The sequence below is a fragment of the Zootermopsis nevadensis genome, unplaced genomic scaffold (assembly GCF_977971745.1).
Source record: "Zootermopsis nevadensis isolate Lab colony 2312 unplaced genomic scaffold, Znev_1.0 Znev_ptg000021l, whole genome shotgun sequence".
Taxonomy (NCBI): domain Eukaryota; kingdom Metazoa; phylum Arthropoda; class Insecta; order Blattodea; family Termopsidae; genus Zootermopsis; species Zootermopsis nevadensis.
In genome coordinates this window covers 17,612,185-17,630,015 of record NW_028259153.1, presented here as the reverse complement: position 1 = coordinate 17,630,015, position 17,831 = coordinate 17,612,185, and the positions used below count along the sequence as shown (strand labels likewise).

At 36.8% G+C, this 17,831-nt stretch overlaps 1 protein-coding gene across 4 annotated transcripts in view; it reads right to left on the bottom strand.

The window, feature by feature from the left end:
• Positions 1 to 196: 196 nt before the first annotated feature.
• The window catches only part of puf (ubiquitinyl hydrolase 1 puf), a 47,774-nt gene continuing 30,139 nt past the window's right edge, over positions 197 to 17,831 (bottom strand). For all 4 annotated transcript variants that reach the window (XM_087352827.1, XM_022085519.2, XM_022085517.2 and 1 more), the window contains 20 exons: positions 16,894 to 17,243; positions 14,988 to 15,334; positions 14,451 to 14,577; positions 13,685 to 13,872; positions 13,075 to 13,198; positions 12,173 to 12,334; positions 10,636 to 10,818; positions 10,009 to 10,155; positions 9,587 to 9,839; positions 8,667 to 8,932; positions 8,256 to 8,446; positions 7,609 to 7,786; positions 6,930 to 7,049; positions 5,992 to 6,108; positions 5,023 to 5,257; positions 4,406 to 4,638; positions 3,332 to 3,535; positions 2,785 to 2,922; positions 1,834 to 2,086; positions 197 to 1,040 (listed from right to left, as the gene is read on the bottom strand). In XM_087352827.1, the coding sequence (XP_087208953.1) occupies positions 763 to 1,040; positions 1,834 to 2,086; positions 2,785 to 2,922; positions 3,332 to 3,535; positions 4,406 to 4,638; positions 5,023 to 5,257; positions 5,992 to 6,108; positions 6,930 to 7,049; positions 7,609 to 7,786; positions 8,256 to 8,446; positions 8,667 to 8,932; positions 9,587 to 9,839; positions 10,009 to 10,155; positions 10,636 to 10,818; positions 12,173 to 12,334; positions 13,075 to 13,198; positions 13,685 to 13,872; positions 14,451 to 14,577; positions 14,988 to 15,334; positions 16,894 to 17,243 (4,094 nt within the window). In that variant the 3' untranslated portion in view covers positions 197 to 762. The remainder of the gene's footprint in view (positions 1,041 to 1,833; positions 2,087 to 2,784; positions 2,923 to 3,331; positions 3,536 to 4,405; positions 4,639 to 5,022; positions 5,258 to 5,991; positions 6,109 to 6,929; positions 7,050 to 7,608; positions 7,787 to 8,255; positions 8,447 to 8,666; positions 8,933 to 9,586; positions 9,840 to 10,008; positions 10,156 to 10,635; positions 10,819 to 12,172; positions 12,335 to 13,074; positions 13,199 to 13,684; positions 13,873 to 14,450; positions 14,578 to 14,987; positions 15,335 to 16,893; positions 17,244 to 17,831) is intronic.

Sequence of the window (17,831 nt, the reverse complement as noted above, 5' to 3'; positions counted from 1 at the left end):
ACACTGCTACAAAGACTAGTTTAACTGGAGCACAATACTGATTTCACCACTATAGTGATAAACTGTCAGTAAATAAGGAGAAGACGATGGTGACACCCAGTTTGTGATTCTGCACTCTCAATTTGGATCACTATACTGTATCACATGTTTATGCAGCAAGTTACATTTAATTTGGCTGAACCTTGAAAAGCATTAGAACACTCAGAAATAATTTTATTTAATGTGATAGTGGAATGGACAGTCTGGCCATTATGCTGGCCTGGAAAGTTTACATTAAAATATGACTATTTCACTGTCGCAACACAGCAAGTTTCAAACAGGTCATGCTGTTGTACCGTATGTCAAATTATATTAAATTCAATCAGGCTACCTTGGATTTGCAAATAAGGTAGATTTGGTTTAGTTACCACAGATGTAAATATAACAGCCAAAATGAACTGGCTCTGAAAGCCTAATATCAGATGACACTATTTGTAAAATGGCACCACATCAATGTTGCCTGAAAATCTAAATAATTCAAACAACTAATTATGTTTTAAAGTGACCAATATCTGATTAGTACATACCACTTACACTTTTCAACACACCAACAAAATAAGTATATATGAAATGAGTAATTCCATGAATATAAGTCCTTGTCCAGGAGCAATTTGGAGTCTCAAATGCTACCCCACTTATGTCCCTTGCCTGCAAGACACAGGTACATGGTTGTGTGGGAATGTGACAGACTAGTTACCATTACACACCTATGACAGTTTCAACTCAGCCCTTCTTCTCCACAGACTCCTTTAAGTCTGTGACAGTCTTTTCAAGGACTTCAAGCCAATCCATGTCTTCCTGCTCCTCAACAGGAGTTGAAAGTTCATCTGCTTCTGTTTCCTTCGAACAACCTGCTGATGATGACGGGGATGACGATGACGATGATGAAGATGCAGAAGTTGATGCTGAACCTAATGCAGCTGATGCTGTTGGCGGAACTTTTGAGCCGTCATTATCCTCTTTTTGTAGGCTTAATTTACGTTTCTTTGATGGAGTCTCATCTGTAAAATCAACAGCAAAATGCTTAACCTGAAATGTATCTTCTGTAGACATATTCATGAGTCGCCTCTTCATATTTTTTATTTACATAAACACAAGCATGTTTACACACACATACACACATGATGGACTCAAATGATGATAATGTCAAAATTCTCTGACTAAGGCAGTTACTTTAAAAAATTTCAAGACCACCCTTAAAGCAATAAATTTATAAAAGCCAATGAGATGAGAGCAATGGAAAACCAACATACTGGAAAACTATTACATAGACCCCAGAAAGAAACAGTTTTTAAATGAGTAACTCCATAATGCAATGCAAAGGTCAATTTCTTTGTAAAAAAAGATTCAGGCATTTCCTTCCATTAACCAAAATTGCTAGTCTATAAAAAGAAACAATACCATAACAGTTTGTAAGGAGGAGCAGTAAAAACTGGAATATCTCAATAAATAACAGACAACCAATCCCCAAATTACCAAGGAAAAATGTGCTGGATCATCAAAATATAATCAAAATCAATGCCAATAACACACTAAATTCTATGAACTACTGTGGTACAGGAAGATGACGAAGAAAATAACATTATTATGTTCATGCTACGTAACAGCATGTTGTCTGTTCCATTCATATCCACGTGCATGTAAAATTTATCAAATAACCATGCTTAATAAGATACCTTCCTAAGATGTCTATATTCAAATGAGCTCTTTTTTACTATTATAAACTTAGAGAATGATGCATATTCTTAATCATTTTCCTGTCTGTTTTTCTAAAAAGTATCATAAATCCCTCACCAGTTAAATCCGCTTCAGCAGTCTGCTTGCGTGCAAGCTTTGTCTTCTCTAGCAAAGCATCAATTGTGGAGATAAGTTCTTCTGATGGTGAAAGGGGAACGTCCGAGTTGTACACAAGGGCCAAGGCTCGCAAATCACCATTCAACTTATATGCGGTGGCCTGTACGTTTACTTGGCTCATTATATCTGACAGAGACGATATCAGATTCTCAATCAAATTACAAGTCTGCTCTGTCAACACATGTGCTGCTACCTGTGAAAAAATGTGCTACTGAAAACAACTGGACATATGAGTTTGTGACAAATCAGAATTCCATGTCATTCAAATGTCTTTAACAAAAATAAATCTCTTTTTCAAACACAAAATACAAGTGCATTTTCAGCTGTCAAAGGACTGAAATTTGTAGTTCCAGTTTAGCACTGCTGAGTAAGCTGTCCAGTCTAACATACTGTCATGAAATATCATTTTTCAACATACAAAGAAGTTACTTAAAGATATTAACAACTGCAGAGACTGTCACCCACCTATGAAATAACAACATATGTTAATAATTCTCTAAATAAAGAAGCCCTATATACTGTCCAAAAGCTGCTGAAAATTGATGTTTGGGAATTACACTGTATTTGTCCCCCACAAATAGTGGGTGTGTCATTTATTAGGTGATTTTAAAAATCTTACACCGTACCTTGAAAACCACCATTTTTAAACTGTCAGCTGCAACTAATAGAGAAATTTCAATGAAAAGATATTTCTTGTTATATACTGAAGGTGTTGTTACTACAGTATGCAGAAAGGTTACAAACATGACATGATGTAAGAGGAAGTCATCTCTAATATCCATCTCACTCTATTTCACTAAATAACTAGTAAAATATACGGTGTTATACAAAAGTGACATAAATCATCCAAGTGGAGTTTGGGATGAAAAACTTGCAACTGAAACTGATTACCTTTGGGAAGTACACTGATAGGAAGTTGTAAATGATGCCATTGTTGAGACATGACCTTTCATCTAACAGCACAGCCTCCACATAGTCAACAAAGTAATTACTGTTTGTCAGCATCATTATGTACTTCCTGTCCACATGCTGTAATGTCCAAAAACACAGTATGAATTCCTTCACATAACAGACCACTTACTGAAACTGTACTAAATACTACAAAATAATGGTTTCTTACCCAAACCATACATACAAGTTTCTTTTACACCCATTAAAATAAAAGTGTATGTCAATTACCTTAAGAAAATAAAAGCTGTCCCTTTAGAACACTATGGTAACTATATGTACCATCTGCTGTAACATTCAATAACTCTGTATTCTGCACACAGTGTATTTATAGGATTGGTGTAATTTTCAGAATAAACGAAGGTTACTTCCTTAAACGACAAAAACCAACCTATCAACATTAATTTTATCAAAACTTTTGAAACCACATCAAATGCAGATGCAATTTCATACTGTTCACAGACACCTACTACTGTACCAACAATTTTACCTGAGCATGGTGTATATCCAGCCACAGTTTGGGGAAATAGGTGAGATGAAGGGGAACACCCTCAAAGCCAACCATGGCACTCAGGTTCACGAGCGCCTCAGACATGCAGTCATTGTTAATAGCGAGGCGACACATGACATCAATAAAATCGTGGTATGGTGAATAGAACTCAAGCAGTGCTTTATCATAGTCAGGATCAACACCCTACGGAAAAATAAAAGATTGTGTATAAAATGCATAGTTGGTAGCATGAATATCAATCAGAAATGTTTCTGTTTATGCATGCTTCAATTACAACTCAAAACATATCCATCCTACATTTGACTTACGGATTATACTTCTGAAGTGGCAGGGTCCACAGGACAGGATTTTATTTGCTCCTAATGATAAGATGATGTCCAGCAAAAGGAATGTACCATTAGATATGTGTTCTCAACCATGGTAAGAATTCTCACATTGAAGGCACAATGACTAATTCAATTAACCTCAAACCCAACACCTCTGGCAAAGAAATCCAGCTTATCCAAGGCAAATGCATTAAACTTTTTCAACATCTCAACCTCTTGCCTGTCTGCAACTCCAGCTATATTTAAATGGCAACCTACATCTTCAAAATTTTGTACAGCTGTCAGAGTGCCTGACTGTGTCACAAAGACAATGTTAGTTAACAAAAAGTGAAAACAAGTCTTTTTCCTGGTAATTTATGCAATAAATGCAAATAAGAATACTTCTAAAGTTCCTTGTATATGGAGATATACAACACTGCAAACATCATGGGAATATCTACCATTATAACTCAGAAAACTTTTCTGGTAACATTTGTGTCAATACTTAGATCATTCAACCACCACAAATAATATAAATTTGCTTGCTGACTTTAAATACAATTTTCTAGCAGTTATGGACCGTACTCATTCTTAAAATTGGATACTTAGTTTCTATGAATCTAACTTCATAGTAGCAGGTAAAGGTCTATTATATAGCAAAGAATACAGACATTTGAAGCTGAAAGAATATGAATTTCATTCAGTTGGCTATATGTCTAACATCTAAGTAAAATAAAAAAATTACAACCTTAGCAGCTTCAAGCTGACCATGAGGAACTGCCATCTGTACCATGGGTCTTGATGGACGTGTGCCAGTCTTCAGTCCCAGAGCAGGCATTTTGTGTCCTCGACGAGGAAAGTATGGTCCCATTGGCAAAGCATTGTGACTTTCTTGGAATGCTGCATGGCAGTGAGATAACAAGGGCACCAACACTTGTATGACTTCTGAGGGTAGCAGCATCAGGATCTCCTTTAAAACCTCTGAGGATTGAAACAAATATTTCCATCACAACCTGGGAATGTTGCAAGAGTTCTTTGCAGTTTTTCATACCTTACCAACCTTAAGATAAAAAGTCTGTGACACCAGTCAGTTCCTCAGCTGAAATTCAGACTGAGAAACTTCCAAACACAAAGCAGGAGCAATGAATGCCACAGGTGGTAAGGATGTGGCATGGACTGAAGCGGCTAAGGACACGAGTCTTAAAGCAAGTGAAACAATGATGAAGGTTTCAAAATCTTACAGACACTCTACAGGAAATTCCTGTATGTGATAAACACAAACAAAATAAAAATCCAGACCTGAAAGTTTTGTGAAATGAAAGGAAGAGGGTCCATACAATGGGAACTACAATCTACAATGTTTACCGATGCATGAGGCTCGCATTTCAGATGAGTTATATGTGTTCAGCAGAGTGGCTAATTTACGCAGAACTTCCACCCACTCCTTTGTACCCAGCAACACGCCACGCACATCCTTGTTTTCACGGTACACGCGCAGACATTTCATCAAGTCTAACAGTATGGACAGCAGTTCCAGCAGATCCCCTGACACATGGCAGGCAGTGGCTTCATGGTACATCACGTGCAAAGTGTGGAAAGCCTGTAAAACATTTATAATAAATAATTACAACAGAGGGACCTCCAAATTACAAAATTCACCAGGCCCAGGTGTTTGGACACTATGGTGTGTATACCAATAACTCTTTGCCTGAGCATCATACCTCAAAGGCTCACCGAGGCCAAGCAGATAATAAATACTCCTCTATGAATTCCAAATGTCATCAGAAGATGGATACAGTCATTTTACACTATCGCTGATTTTACCCCAGGGTAAAAAGTCCTGATATTCACTGGGCAGGATGCTTAAACATGGTAAAAAAACATTTCTGTTCCTGCTGATAACAACTGATGCCCATGTTTAGTCAGTTACTGGTAGCTTTATTGAGCATTTATTATATACACTTAATCATAAGACAGAAACTCTTAAAATAGCTACATTTAGGTAATATGAGGGTCCAATCAAAGATAGCCATGGCTGAAAAAAAAATTTAGTAATGAATGATTCTTGGTTTATTTAACAAAACATTTTCAACTGTATAGGTTGCACAGTGTCAAACGAAAGGATGATATCAGTGCAGCTGAGATTCAAACCTGGGCATCACAAATGCACAGCAGTAGCACCAACCACTTGACTGTGACATAAAATAATCAGTTTCAGCCTTTATTCTGTCCTTATATAAGACATTTATACAGCTATACAATGACAATGATGTGTTTCTACATGTTTTGTGCATGCTTTCCTCACAGCTCATAAAATAATTAAAAATTACTTGCCTCAAATGCCATCTGCAGTCCACCATTATAAATTACATACATTCTGTCATCATCATGATCTATGAGAGAACGGAAAGCTAGAATTAACGTTGCCCAGCAAGATCTACTGTCCAAAATCTGCAACAAACAAATGTTTCATATTTTAAAAAACTGTCATTACTACACAGTCAGCGAAAAGCATTCAGGATGTGAAAGCATTTTACAATTTGAGCAGTTAGACAATAAATTAAAAAAAAAAAAAAAAAGAGAGAGAAATTTGAAGTAATTTTATGGCAGCTGATAAGAAAAACTGACATGTTACTACAGGTCCCTCCAGATCAAATTTGGAGGAAATATGGCACATTCAGAATGACACACTATAGAGAAACAGATGAGGAAGAAAAGTTTCTTTATGAAGAATTCAGGAAGAACAATGCAATACAGATAAAGCACAAAACAAAAATATTTCTTGCTATGTGAATAAGTATCTTAAGGCTAGCTATAGAGTCTTAATCTTAAACTTGTTGAACTTATAAAGTGTTAGAGATGTTGAATACATGTTTAATGTGTCACAAAACTCACTCATACTAACCTCCTTACAGTCCAAAGTCTGACACATAACAAACTGACTAGTGATGAAAAAATGCAACTTTGCCATGCATCACATTTGTTTTTGTTTTTTTGCCAGCAATAAATCCCATTTTATATTTTTCATTAAGTGGAATAATGTTGTTCTAATACCACTGATATATGAACGTATCCAGTACTGAGGCAAAAGCATCTATAAAAAGTCTCACGCTCATGAAGTTTTACTTCTGCTATAGGTAACTGAAGCAAGAAATATGAAAAAATTTACAAAGGATGTGGCCAGTCTTGACCTCAAGACCTTTAGTATAAAATTTATCAAGTACCTTACCATCAGATCACAAATTTGCTACTTAAGTCTTGTGGCACATTACCTGAAGATACAGTTGCAAAGTCTGTTTCTTAAAAGCATTTATTTCATGTATCTCCTGCTCTGTGCTATCTGGAAACTTCACGACAAAAAGCTGGATCAGCTTAAACAGCTCATCCACAGCCTGAAACCAACAAAGGCAGAATTCAATGTCATGTGAGCCAGGGACAGCATATATTAGTTATGTGATTTATAATCACATATTCTGATGGCTGCAGAGCATGTCTGTCCAGATGACATTAGCTAATTTTAAAGCTATAAAATTAAACTGCATGTTGAAATAATTTACTTATTAGAGAACAGTTATAGTAAATTCAAGAAGGCTATCTTCTGCGCTGTTGCCAGAAGACAGCCATCGTCAGACTCACTGCTGTCAAAACCTCAAATCCTACATAGTAAATTTATATGGAAGTTTTGACCCAATTTTGAGGCATTCATGTGAAAATATATGAATCAATTTCATATCTGTATTTTAAGTAGGCACAATTTAACAGTAAGCTAATGAGTTAACACATTAACCTTCACATATCTACCATGACAAACTGACTGACTGATTCTTAGGTTATCTGATAATTCTCTTTCAAGTACAGAGGTTGCGTAGCACTGAATGAGATGGAAACATGAGCATGAATGATTGACCATTCTATAATAGTAACACTAAGTACAGAATTACATGAACTTACAGCACTGTATTGAGTAGGATGTGGTGTAATGTTCTTGAATGCCCAGTGCAGATTCTGGTGATTAGCCAGCTGTCGAGTGAACGTGCGAGACTGCAGGCAGCAGAGTCGAAGTAACCCATAATATGCAGGTAACATACCACGGTTGAATAACACAACATCCTGGTCTTCATGATCAGCACTGCAAGCAAGCAACATTTTCCTACCGTTTTGTCTCTCTGAAGGCTACACGTAACAGACTCTATGGGTGGTCTCTTTCCTTTAAGGTTACGCGTAAGTAGCTTATTAAAGTATGTTAGAAAATATTTTAAACACAAAATGATTAAGAATCTGGTGATCTAGAAATAAGGTATTGTTCACCCATGTCAAAAGTTTCAGGTTCAAGACCTGGCCAAATACTGTACAGATATTTGTATTTAACCTTTACTCTCACCTTTTGTAAAGCCAAAACTGTCAGAATATGTTGATTTTATACTTATTTCAAGTAGCAAGTATTAAATCCAGATCAGCACATAGTTCAGATACAAATATTACTTTTCCAACATTAAACAGAGAAGGTGATAAATTAATTTTCTAAGATTATTCAAACTGTGGTAAAAGCTAGTGTCCTAAAACTCAGTAGTTACACTGTACTGTTATAACACACTCACAGTATGTAGTTGAATGCGATGTTCTTTGTGACATGAGCATTCTGAAGTATAAGCTGCACATTTTCGGGACAATCTATGCACACATGGTGCCAGAACAACAACAATGCTTGCTTGTTATGATGGACGGGGATCGATGGCTCAGAAAGCTTGGGATGGAACAGCTGCCACAGGTCCAAGAAGTACTGGCCAAACTGTAATCAGTAAGGACAAAAGATATTTGCAGCATAATGGAAAATAACAATAAAGCAGAGGACAGCAAGAGGAAGAGGTATATAAAATGAAAGAAAAGACAAGAAAAATAAAAATGGAAAAAGAAGACGAAATTAAGAAAAAGATTAATTTTGTTTTTCAGTAGAATGATGTACAGAGCAAACCTATCCAAACTAACAAACAGATAATACGGATACTTACCATAAGTTTCTCAGTCCGAGAGATGATGCAATATGTAAGGAGAGCAAAGTATGCAGTGAGTTTCATTGTACCATGAGTCTGAATGTCAGTATAGTGTCGTGCTGGTTTCAACAAATGCAACAGAACAGTGTACACCTGATGGAGCACTAACTGTGCTTCTGATGCAATCAACATTTCCTTGTGTGGGCTGGCAAGGGTGCGAGCTGTCCGATATCCTTGCCTGAAGTGTGGGCTTGGAATAAGAGATACCAGAAGGTATGCAGCAGCTGAGAAGGAAAAAGCAATGTTAGCAATACCAATCAAAAGCACACTTTCAAGTATGGTATGTTTCTAACATGTGTACATAAATGTGAGTCCAGAAATGTATCTCAATGTTATTAAAAGTAGCTATGTTACTATAAGTTGCAGATTCTTTCTTGAATAGTCAATAATTAATCAACTGCTTTATGAAACTCAAAGGTTCACATCCATGTTTACCGAATCCCACTATCTGTCCAATCCAGTTCAACGTCTTTACAAATTTTTCTCCTAGACATATTTTAATATTATCACCCCATCTAAGACTAGGTCTCTCAAATTGTCTCTTCTCTTCAGATATGCAAATAACACTTTTATAATACACTGAATTTTTATGGTGAGAAGTTAATAGCCTCCAACCAAACCTTCAAGGTAAATGACCACATCTTGTCAGCTGTCTGCAACTCCTAGCTACCCTCCACATTTGGAGGTCTTCTCCTCCTCTGACTGCAATGTCAGGACATGCCAAGCAGTGATGATTAGGGAATGTACATCAGGTATTTATGGATTTCAAGAAACACTATTATGATTCAGTTAGGGCAAAAGTATTGTGTAAACATTCTCGATGAACATGACATACCCACGAAATTAGCCAGGCTGATTAAAGTGTGCACAGAGCTCACCTGACCGCACCCGCTGGTTATTATGACCCAACAGGAAGTGTTCCACCCATGTCTCCATGCTCTGGAGTACCCACGAGTGAGCGAGTTTGTTGCGAGGTACCTGTACAGCCAACCAATCAAGGGCACTCTGAGGACAGAATTCTGCAACTTCCCATATCCTCTGAAGAACCAGCTGTGTGAAACAAGGAAGACCAGATGGACCACTTGAAGGCTCTGTGATTAGAGTCAGCAGCTTGAAGAATGGCTGGCAGATCTGATAATTCAGACAAAAAAGTAATTTCAATGTGCATTCAGTTCTTAGCCAGCTCTGTGTGAAAATTATTCTGATCACAGATTGAAGCCAAAGACATAACTCTGAAAATCTGAAGCAGGAACCCACCAAAACAATCCACACATTCAGCAATAACCCACCATCTACTTACTTCTGTGTGTTTTGTAATAGCCTGAAATATCATTGCTACAATATGGATGGCCAGCCTTTCATTCCAGCGACACAGTGCATATATTAAGTTCCTAGTCTGGTGTAAGTTGATGCAGTCTTTGATCTGCTGGAAGAGAAATGGGAATCCCTGTAACAAGAATAACAACAATATTTACCAACATATTTATTAAGAATCCATTAAGATATTTCCTCAAGAAGTTTAATAGTAAAATAAAACCTTAATAATTTGGAATAATGGGGGAAATGAACATGTAGCACACAAAGAGATGAAAAATGCCCACAAACATTTGATAAGAAATCCTCAAGGAAAGAAAGCACATAAGAGGTATACATGTGTAGATGACAAGATAATATTCAAATGGATCTTAACATACATAGAGTGTGAGGATGTAGACTGGACTCAACTATCTCAAGATAAGGTCCAGAAGTGGATTTTTGTGACTATGGCAATAAACCACCAGATTCTATACAAGCAGGCTACTTCTTGACTAGATGAGGAAGTACAAACTTTTCATGAAAGATCCCGCATCATAAGGTTGCAGGATCAAATCAGCCTGACAACTGATCTAGTACAAATTTTTACACGGAAGAACATAACAGAACTTGCCTTTCCTCCAGCAATTGCATTAAAGTCCTGAGTTGATAACTGCAGCAGGTGATCAGAGCCCCGTGACCTCTCCACCAACGAAGCTACTAAAGTAATCATCTTCTCTAGAGATGCAGGTTTGTATTTATCTGTGGGCAGTGGAATTACATCTTCTTCCTCATCTTCCTCACTTACAACCTCCACCTGTAAAGACATTACAGATCAGTGATCAGTGCTGATATATGAAGAATGTTAACAAAGAGACATCCTACTTAAGACAACAGATGGATTAAGTTAGTATATCTTCCACTAAAGATAACACCTTTCTGTTGATATTCAAAGAACAGCCATGCTTTGTGAAGTAGACTTTATATAAGAGTACAGTGCACTAGTATCATGCCACAGGAATGTTAATGAAGTCAGTACCTGAATGTTTCCTTACATATTCAAGCTGCACATATAGTTCAGAACATCCACATCAAAATATAACTTCTAACTAAATGCAGTAACAGCAAATTTGAGATTTGATGTTCTCATGAAATTGAAGATGTGCTGATCTGAGATGCTCATCATCTTCAGGACTGTGAAGATGAAGGAAGTATGTTCCTCCAAAAAGTTGGTACTTACCAAAGTCTGCAAGGCATTACAACCCATTAAGACCAACAATGTCAAAATTTTGTTGTTTATGAATGTAGCCCTCATTAGTCTAGTGGCAGCATGCTTGCCAATGGACCCAAGGTTTGCAGGTTCAAACCTGGCCAAGGTCAATGGATTTTTAAGGGTGATAAAAATCCGTAGCACAACTTCCTTCGGAGGAGAAGGATAGTCGATGATCCCATGTCGTAGATTTACAACACGTAAAAGAACCTTACAAGCATGAATGAGAAATTCAGTGGCTGTTTCTCATCCATGTCTCTTCTGATTTGCTACTAGAGGGCTCTAGCAGACAAACAAGAAATGAGTAAAAATTGTTCGGAGGCAGCAGGCTTGTCACCTGCTACTCTAAGGAACTAAAAAAGACTAATAAGACAAGCTGCCTTGAGCAATTGTCCGGAACAGGCCAAGGGCCCAATCCTTGGTAGGAAGATGATAATGAATGTAGCCACTACAAAACTTGTGTTCAAGGAAATGATGATAAAAATTTGAATGAGGCAATGGTACATTTTTTATTCACAAACACAGTGATTGCAAATCTTGTATCCATGAATGAAGTGGTGGAAAATTCTTTAAAATCACTGTTACATATCACCTCTTTTGAAGTAATACCTTACATATTTTTAAAATGTATTTATACACAAGAATGATTATTAATTTTCAGAAACTGTGAACACTGGGTCATTCTTTTTCCCCAGAAAAGCATAAAGAAGAGACACATTTAGTTACTCTTAACCTAAACATAATGTGTGTTCTGCCAATGGAATAACGCATTAACCCACCCATTACTGTTTCATCATTATCAAATTCTACATGACAGTAGTTTCCCTCTGATTGCTGTATAGAAATTCACGGTCTGTAGAATGTGACAGTTTACTATGAGCACAATATTAAAGTTACTTACATAGTCCTGAGCTTTCTGTCCTAGATAGAAGTTGACCATTGAAGATACAGCATGGACAGAAATAAGGAATTGGCTCTCCTCTTCACCCATTTTACTGAACTCATTAAGGAAGGCAAAGTATTCTGTCAGGTGTTTCAAGTGGGCCTTGGCACCATGCTCCATCTGAAATGTTAAGAAGTTCATTACAAACTGAAAAGCAATAGGAATATGACAAAGTTCAATTGGGGTTTTCTATGAAGTAGGGATTGTGCACTAAAATTACATTTGCCTGGCATTTTAGCATGGGCAACCCACTCCAGTACTAAATTTGATTGAAACTATCCCATAGTTTGGAGATGAAACACAGAATTGACACACAACTCACCACACATTCCATTTATGCTCTTTGGACAAAGAACATATAACAACAGTATAAAAACAGAAGTAAGTTTCAGTTTTATTTATTATTTATTTAGTGTTCTGTCTGACAACAGGTCCATATGAACAGGATCCTTCCATCCTTTTCTCGGACTGGGACCTGTTCATATACGTTCTTGGCAGATGATCCAGAAGTGGTTTGCCATTGCCTTCTTCTGTGTGTGAATGGAGTAATTGTTGGGATGCCACGGAGAAACCGGGGAAGCCCCCGGAGGAAAACTCCGTGTTGCCTAGACCACGGCCTTGCCCAACACAAGTTATAAATTCGGGCACCACCGGGAATCGAACCCAAGACCCCAGGATTACAATGCCAGTAAAGTAAAATACATGCAAGTTTCAGTTGCATGTATTTTAATTTAGAATTATATTAAATAGTGTGATCTGGAAATAAATGACTCAGCATTGAAATGGGAGAAAATTGTTTTTCCCATGAATGTATGAGGTGAACTGTCTTATATTCAAGTAAATTTCAATAACATTTTTACCAATGAAAGCAACATCTTGATGAACATTGTGACACAGGAATGTGTCCCAACCTTCCTAGAATCTGATTCTTCTGGTCCTTCATCATCAGAATCTGCCTTCAAGTACAGTGGTGCATGATTCTGCCTACAAAGAAAAAATGCAGATGGCACTCAAGAGAATATTTCCAACACAGGAAACAAATGGTCCTGTAATATACATCTAAATCCACATCAGTGGCAACATCATTCTAAGCAAAGCTAAATAAAGATAAATAAATGGAAGTTGGGTTGTTGCACCATGAGATATTCTGGCTATGTACCAACATTTTAGAGGAAAACACTGCCTCTGTCATCAGGGGTGAAGTAAGAACTGATGGGAAACGTATGGTTTATACAGATAGATGGATCAGGCTGTGGGGACTGGCCAGTCAGAGTCAAGAAATGAAGACTGGAAATTAGGATGATGTTTAATTTATTTTGTTCTATGATGATCCTGTCCATTTAAAAAATGCTTGGCCATGATACTGGCATCATTTAGCATCATACGTTGATGCTATATTCAGTCTTCAACACATAAGTCTATTTTCTTATTTTTAAATAAACATAATCACAGAATAGTATGATTACTAACCGTAGCCTCTGAATAACATGGATGCAGAGTCTTTGAAACATCTGACGAACCATCTGATTCGGGCACTTGATCAGAATTTGTACTGGCCACCACTCACTGTGTGCCATATGATCCAGGAACCACTCACAAGCTGCCTGTGATGCATTAAACTGTTTTGTCAACAGCTCCACCCACTGCACCATTGTTGGCTGAAACATCACGTAACAGCTACAGAAATCAACTTGCCACATCACCATTCATTATGGCTGGGATATACCATTACCACCATTATCAGGGATTAAAAATTATGAAAAGTTCTACTCACCAAACTAAAAATTCAATCACTGTCACAAAGTCTTTGAAAAAATTCCCTGCTAATCAGCAATATACATCTTATTAACTTTAAACTTCTTAAAGAAAAAAAAAGTGACTTTATACAATGTTGTTGCTACTTCTGTGAAGTTGGTTCCCCATATAAATGACAACAGAACAACACCAAATTTTAAATTGCATTAATATTATTTCTAACTACTGTAATATGCACATTTGAATCATTATTACTTTCCTCTGTGGTTGCTACAGGAGAAAATGGCTACAAAGATACTGCCAATGTATTAATAACAATTAAAACTGGCTAAACTGAAACAAATTCCATTAATGTAAATGACTACAGTGGCATTCTAATCACAAAATCAACTAGCCCAAGCGGAGTACAAGCCTTGATAACCAATTCCAACAATTTTAAAAATTACACAAACTTCTTCAGTGTCAGAACACAATACTTTACCTTTTCTTTGGCATGAATAAAAGTCTCTATGAAGAATGATGTTGACAGCTGTGCAGAAATTTCAGTGAAGTCCTGACCCTGGCTCAACAGTGTTTGCGGAATGTAGCCACAAACTTGCCACATGAAGCTTTAAATGAAGAGAAACAATATTATATTCCTCTGAAATTCAATTCAGTTTGAACATACAAAATATTTCAATAAAAACTGAAATTAAATAATAATATTTTGACTTAAGTGAATTTCATAATCCATTATTTGCCCAGGTTGCAAAATCTCAAGGGGAGTCAAATTAGCATTTACAAAGACATGTAGGTCAGACAGGGTATAATTTTGATGGGGAAAACCATAAACAAACCAACAACTTTAGGGTCAAGAAATATATGGAGGGATAACATTAAGATGGATCTCACAGAAATAAGTTGTGAAAATGGGAGGTCAATGGAACTGGCTCAGGATCTTTTTCAATGGTGTTTGAGCCACTGAGTGCTACTAACATTGAGTTTGTAAGCTATACGCTGGCAAGTAACACCAACTTACTTGAAGTACGTATGTTCGAAGATATTCTTGTCCTTTAAGAAGTGCATGTTGTCCTGCCAGATCCAATCCTCAAGCTCCTTACTCAGTTCAAAAGTTGGACAGCTCTGCTGCTGCTGCTGCTGCTGCTGCTGCTGTTGCTGCAAGCTAGGGCTACAGTCAGAGCTAGATTTAGGTTCCAGGGAAATTGCTGAGGCAGGAGAGGTGGATTCTGGATCACTAGTCTCCTCTTTTGCACCTCGCTGTTCTCCATCACGGCTGCACCATTCATAGAATAACATGTACGCGCTGTTTGTCTTCTCAAAGCTGAAGTCCATGAACTTGTCCGTTACCGAGTCATAAGTTTTACTCTATAAAACACAACTGGCCATCAGATAAGCACTCACTTTGTAATGAAAAGTGTTTTACACAAATGAAGCTAGGAAAATGCACTCTTGCCACATAAAATATTAATGCACAAAAGAACAATCTGTTAATCTTTAATCTGAGTGATGGGATCTAATTTATCATCAATCATACTAAAAGCTATTATTTTACCATTTGTACTAAGCTTGTTCAAACCATGACCTGGGGACTGGCTATCCCAACTGATGTCTTTCGTGGTTTTCTTTGGTCCCTCCAGGGAAATGCAAAGATACTGCCTTAAATTAGGCCATGACCACTGCTTTCCATATCCTTTCCAGTTCATTAATCATCCTATCATTCAACACTATATAGTCTGAGCTGCTGACAGCATCATTAAATAAAAGCACATAAATAACAAATTTTTATTATGTTAATAAGATCATATACTTGTTCTCATTGTCAGCAACTTATTTCTTGGTCAATAAATCTAAGTTCTTAAACAAATCCTATTTTAGATATAGATCAGCCAACTACCACTGTTTAAAAATTCTCACATTATCTTTAACTAACTGCACAGGCTACAGTCCTTCTGAGAAGCTGACAGTCACTAAGCTGGTCAAAGGTTCATTATCATTTTTACAACACCCCACCAACAAATTTCACCTCGGGCTGTATGAATCCATTCCATATCTTTACTCATATTTATTTGAGATCTACTATTACTACTCCATCTGTGTCTAGGTCATCCAATTGGTCTCTTCCCCACTGTTCTCCAACTACATAATTTCTGTTGACTTGATCAACACAATATTTTGTAAAGAGCACATATTATAAAGTTACTCACTGCATAAGTTTCTCCAGTTGTCTGTTATTTCCTCTCTTTACTACCCTATTTTTAAAGCTTCTATGTATATTTCTCCTTAACGGTGAGATACTCAAGTTTAATGTTGTTATATGGCACACTATAATATCTACTTTTACAACAGTACAATCATATTTCAAAAAAGAAATTTGTGAAAGTGTGGGCACTAGTACAGCTCTGTTCCCAAAACTTGAAGAGAACAAAAATGTATTTTTGCTGAACAACATTTGTCTACCAGTGCATTGGGAGATTCACTGTTCTAAAATCACAGTGAATCAGGGTGTCACTGGGAACTCAGTGAATACAGTAAAATCTCATTAGTCTATTTTACATGAACTTTCATCTCAAATAAACATACAAATGAATCCTCAACAAAAACTACAATACAAATAGAGTATAGTGGAACAGCTCTACTTTACTAATTTTCTCAAAGTGGCAATTTTTAACAATACCCGATGACTAAATATCATGGCAAAGTACAATTTAGAAAATTAATATGTATAATATCCCATGAAGTCCATAATAATTACACAAATGTGATGAATCAAGAACATATAAACACAAAAATTTACAAATGAGAAAAATATATGATCAGTTCCAAAAGTACTTTTTTAGTATTAGTCACCAGAAGCATGCAGGAATGAGACTTCACTGTATTCATTAAAATGTACTATCAGAGCTAACTGAATGTCATGAACTTACCGTCATTTCTCCCCCAAAGCATTCAGCTGCAATTTGATTTGGATCAAAAGGTTTGACTTCTGCATCGTTGAACAGGAACCACTTATCACGATTCGAAGTAGTGCGGTCCCGAATAAAACTATAATAATGACCACCATCTGCTGTACCCGTATGCACTGTTACGCCTATTAGGTCATACTCATAACACTCATTAAAGTCCTCAGAATCTGAATCTTCACAGTCTTCCCTTTCTTCTGTCAAAAGTTTTGACAAGTCAGATTTACTACAGTCACTATTACTTGATGTAGACACAGTTTCTTTCACTTCCTTTGAATGTTCCGATTTACGCAACTGAGACTTTCTTTTCTCCTCTGTATACAAAATAAACAACACTTTTGCACAAACATTCCTTTCAATGTCCATGAGTATACAAAAAGCTTTCAGTGATAATTATAAACAAATAACAAAAACAAATTGATGTCAATATGAAGATTTCTGTCTTCTGGGTTGTTGCGCTGTGTAGTCTGTGTACTGCCTCCATCATCAGGGCGATCATCGCCCTGATGACGGAGGCAGTATGACCTCTGAAACGTTGGTTAACATCGACCAGACTACACAGCGCAACAACCCAGAAGACAGAAATCTTCATACTCACCACTGTGAAAACCTCAAATCTTACATGATGTCAATATCTATGTAAAACAGGTGACCAGACAGAATGAGAGATGAACATCATGTAGTTTGGTGGCCAGTGACCAATTACAAAAGTTGAAGCTCATTTTGTTATCAACTTTAAATAAATTTACCATATAAAAACTATTTTTTCACACAACAATTATGCATTTAATGTAAAGGTTGACACAACTAACTGATTGATCAGCCCAATTAATCCAGTTGAGTCTTCTTGAGAGATCAGTTGCATTCATAAAAACAGATGTTTCAAAGACTACCTCAATCCC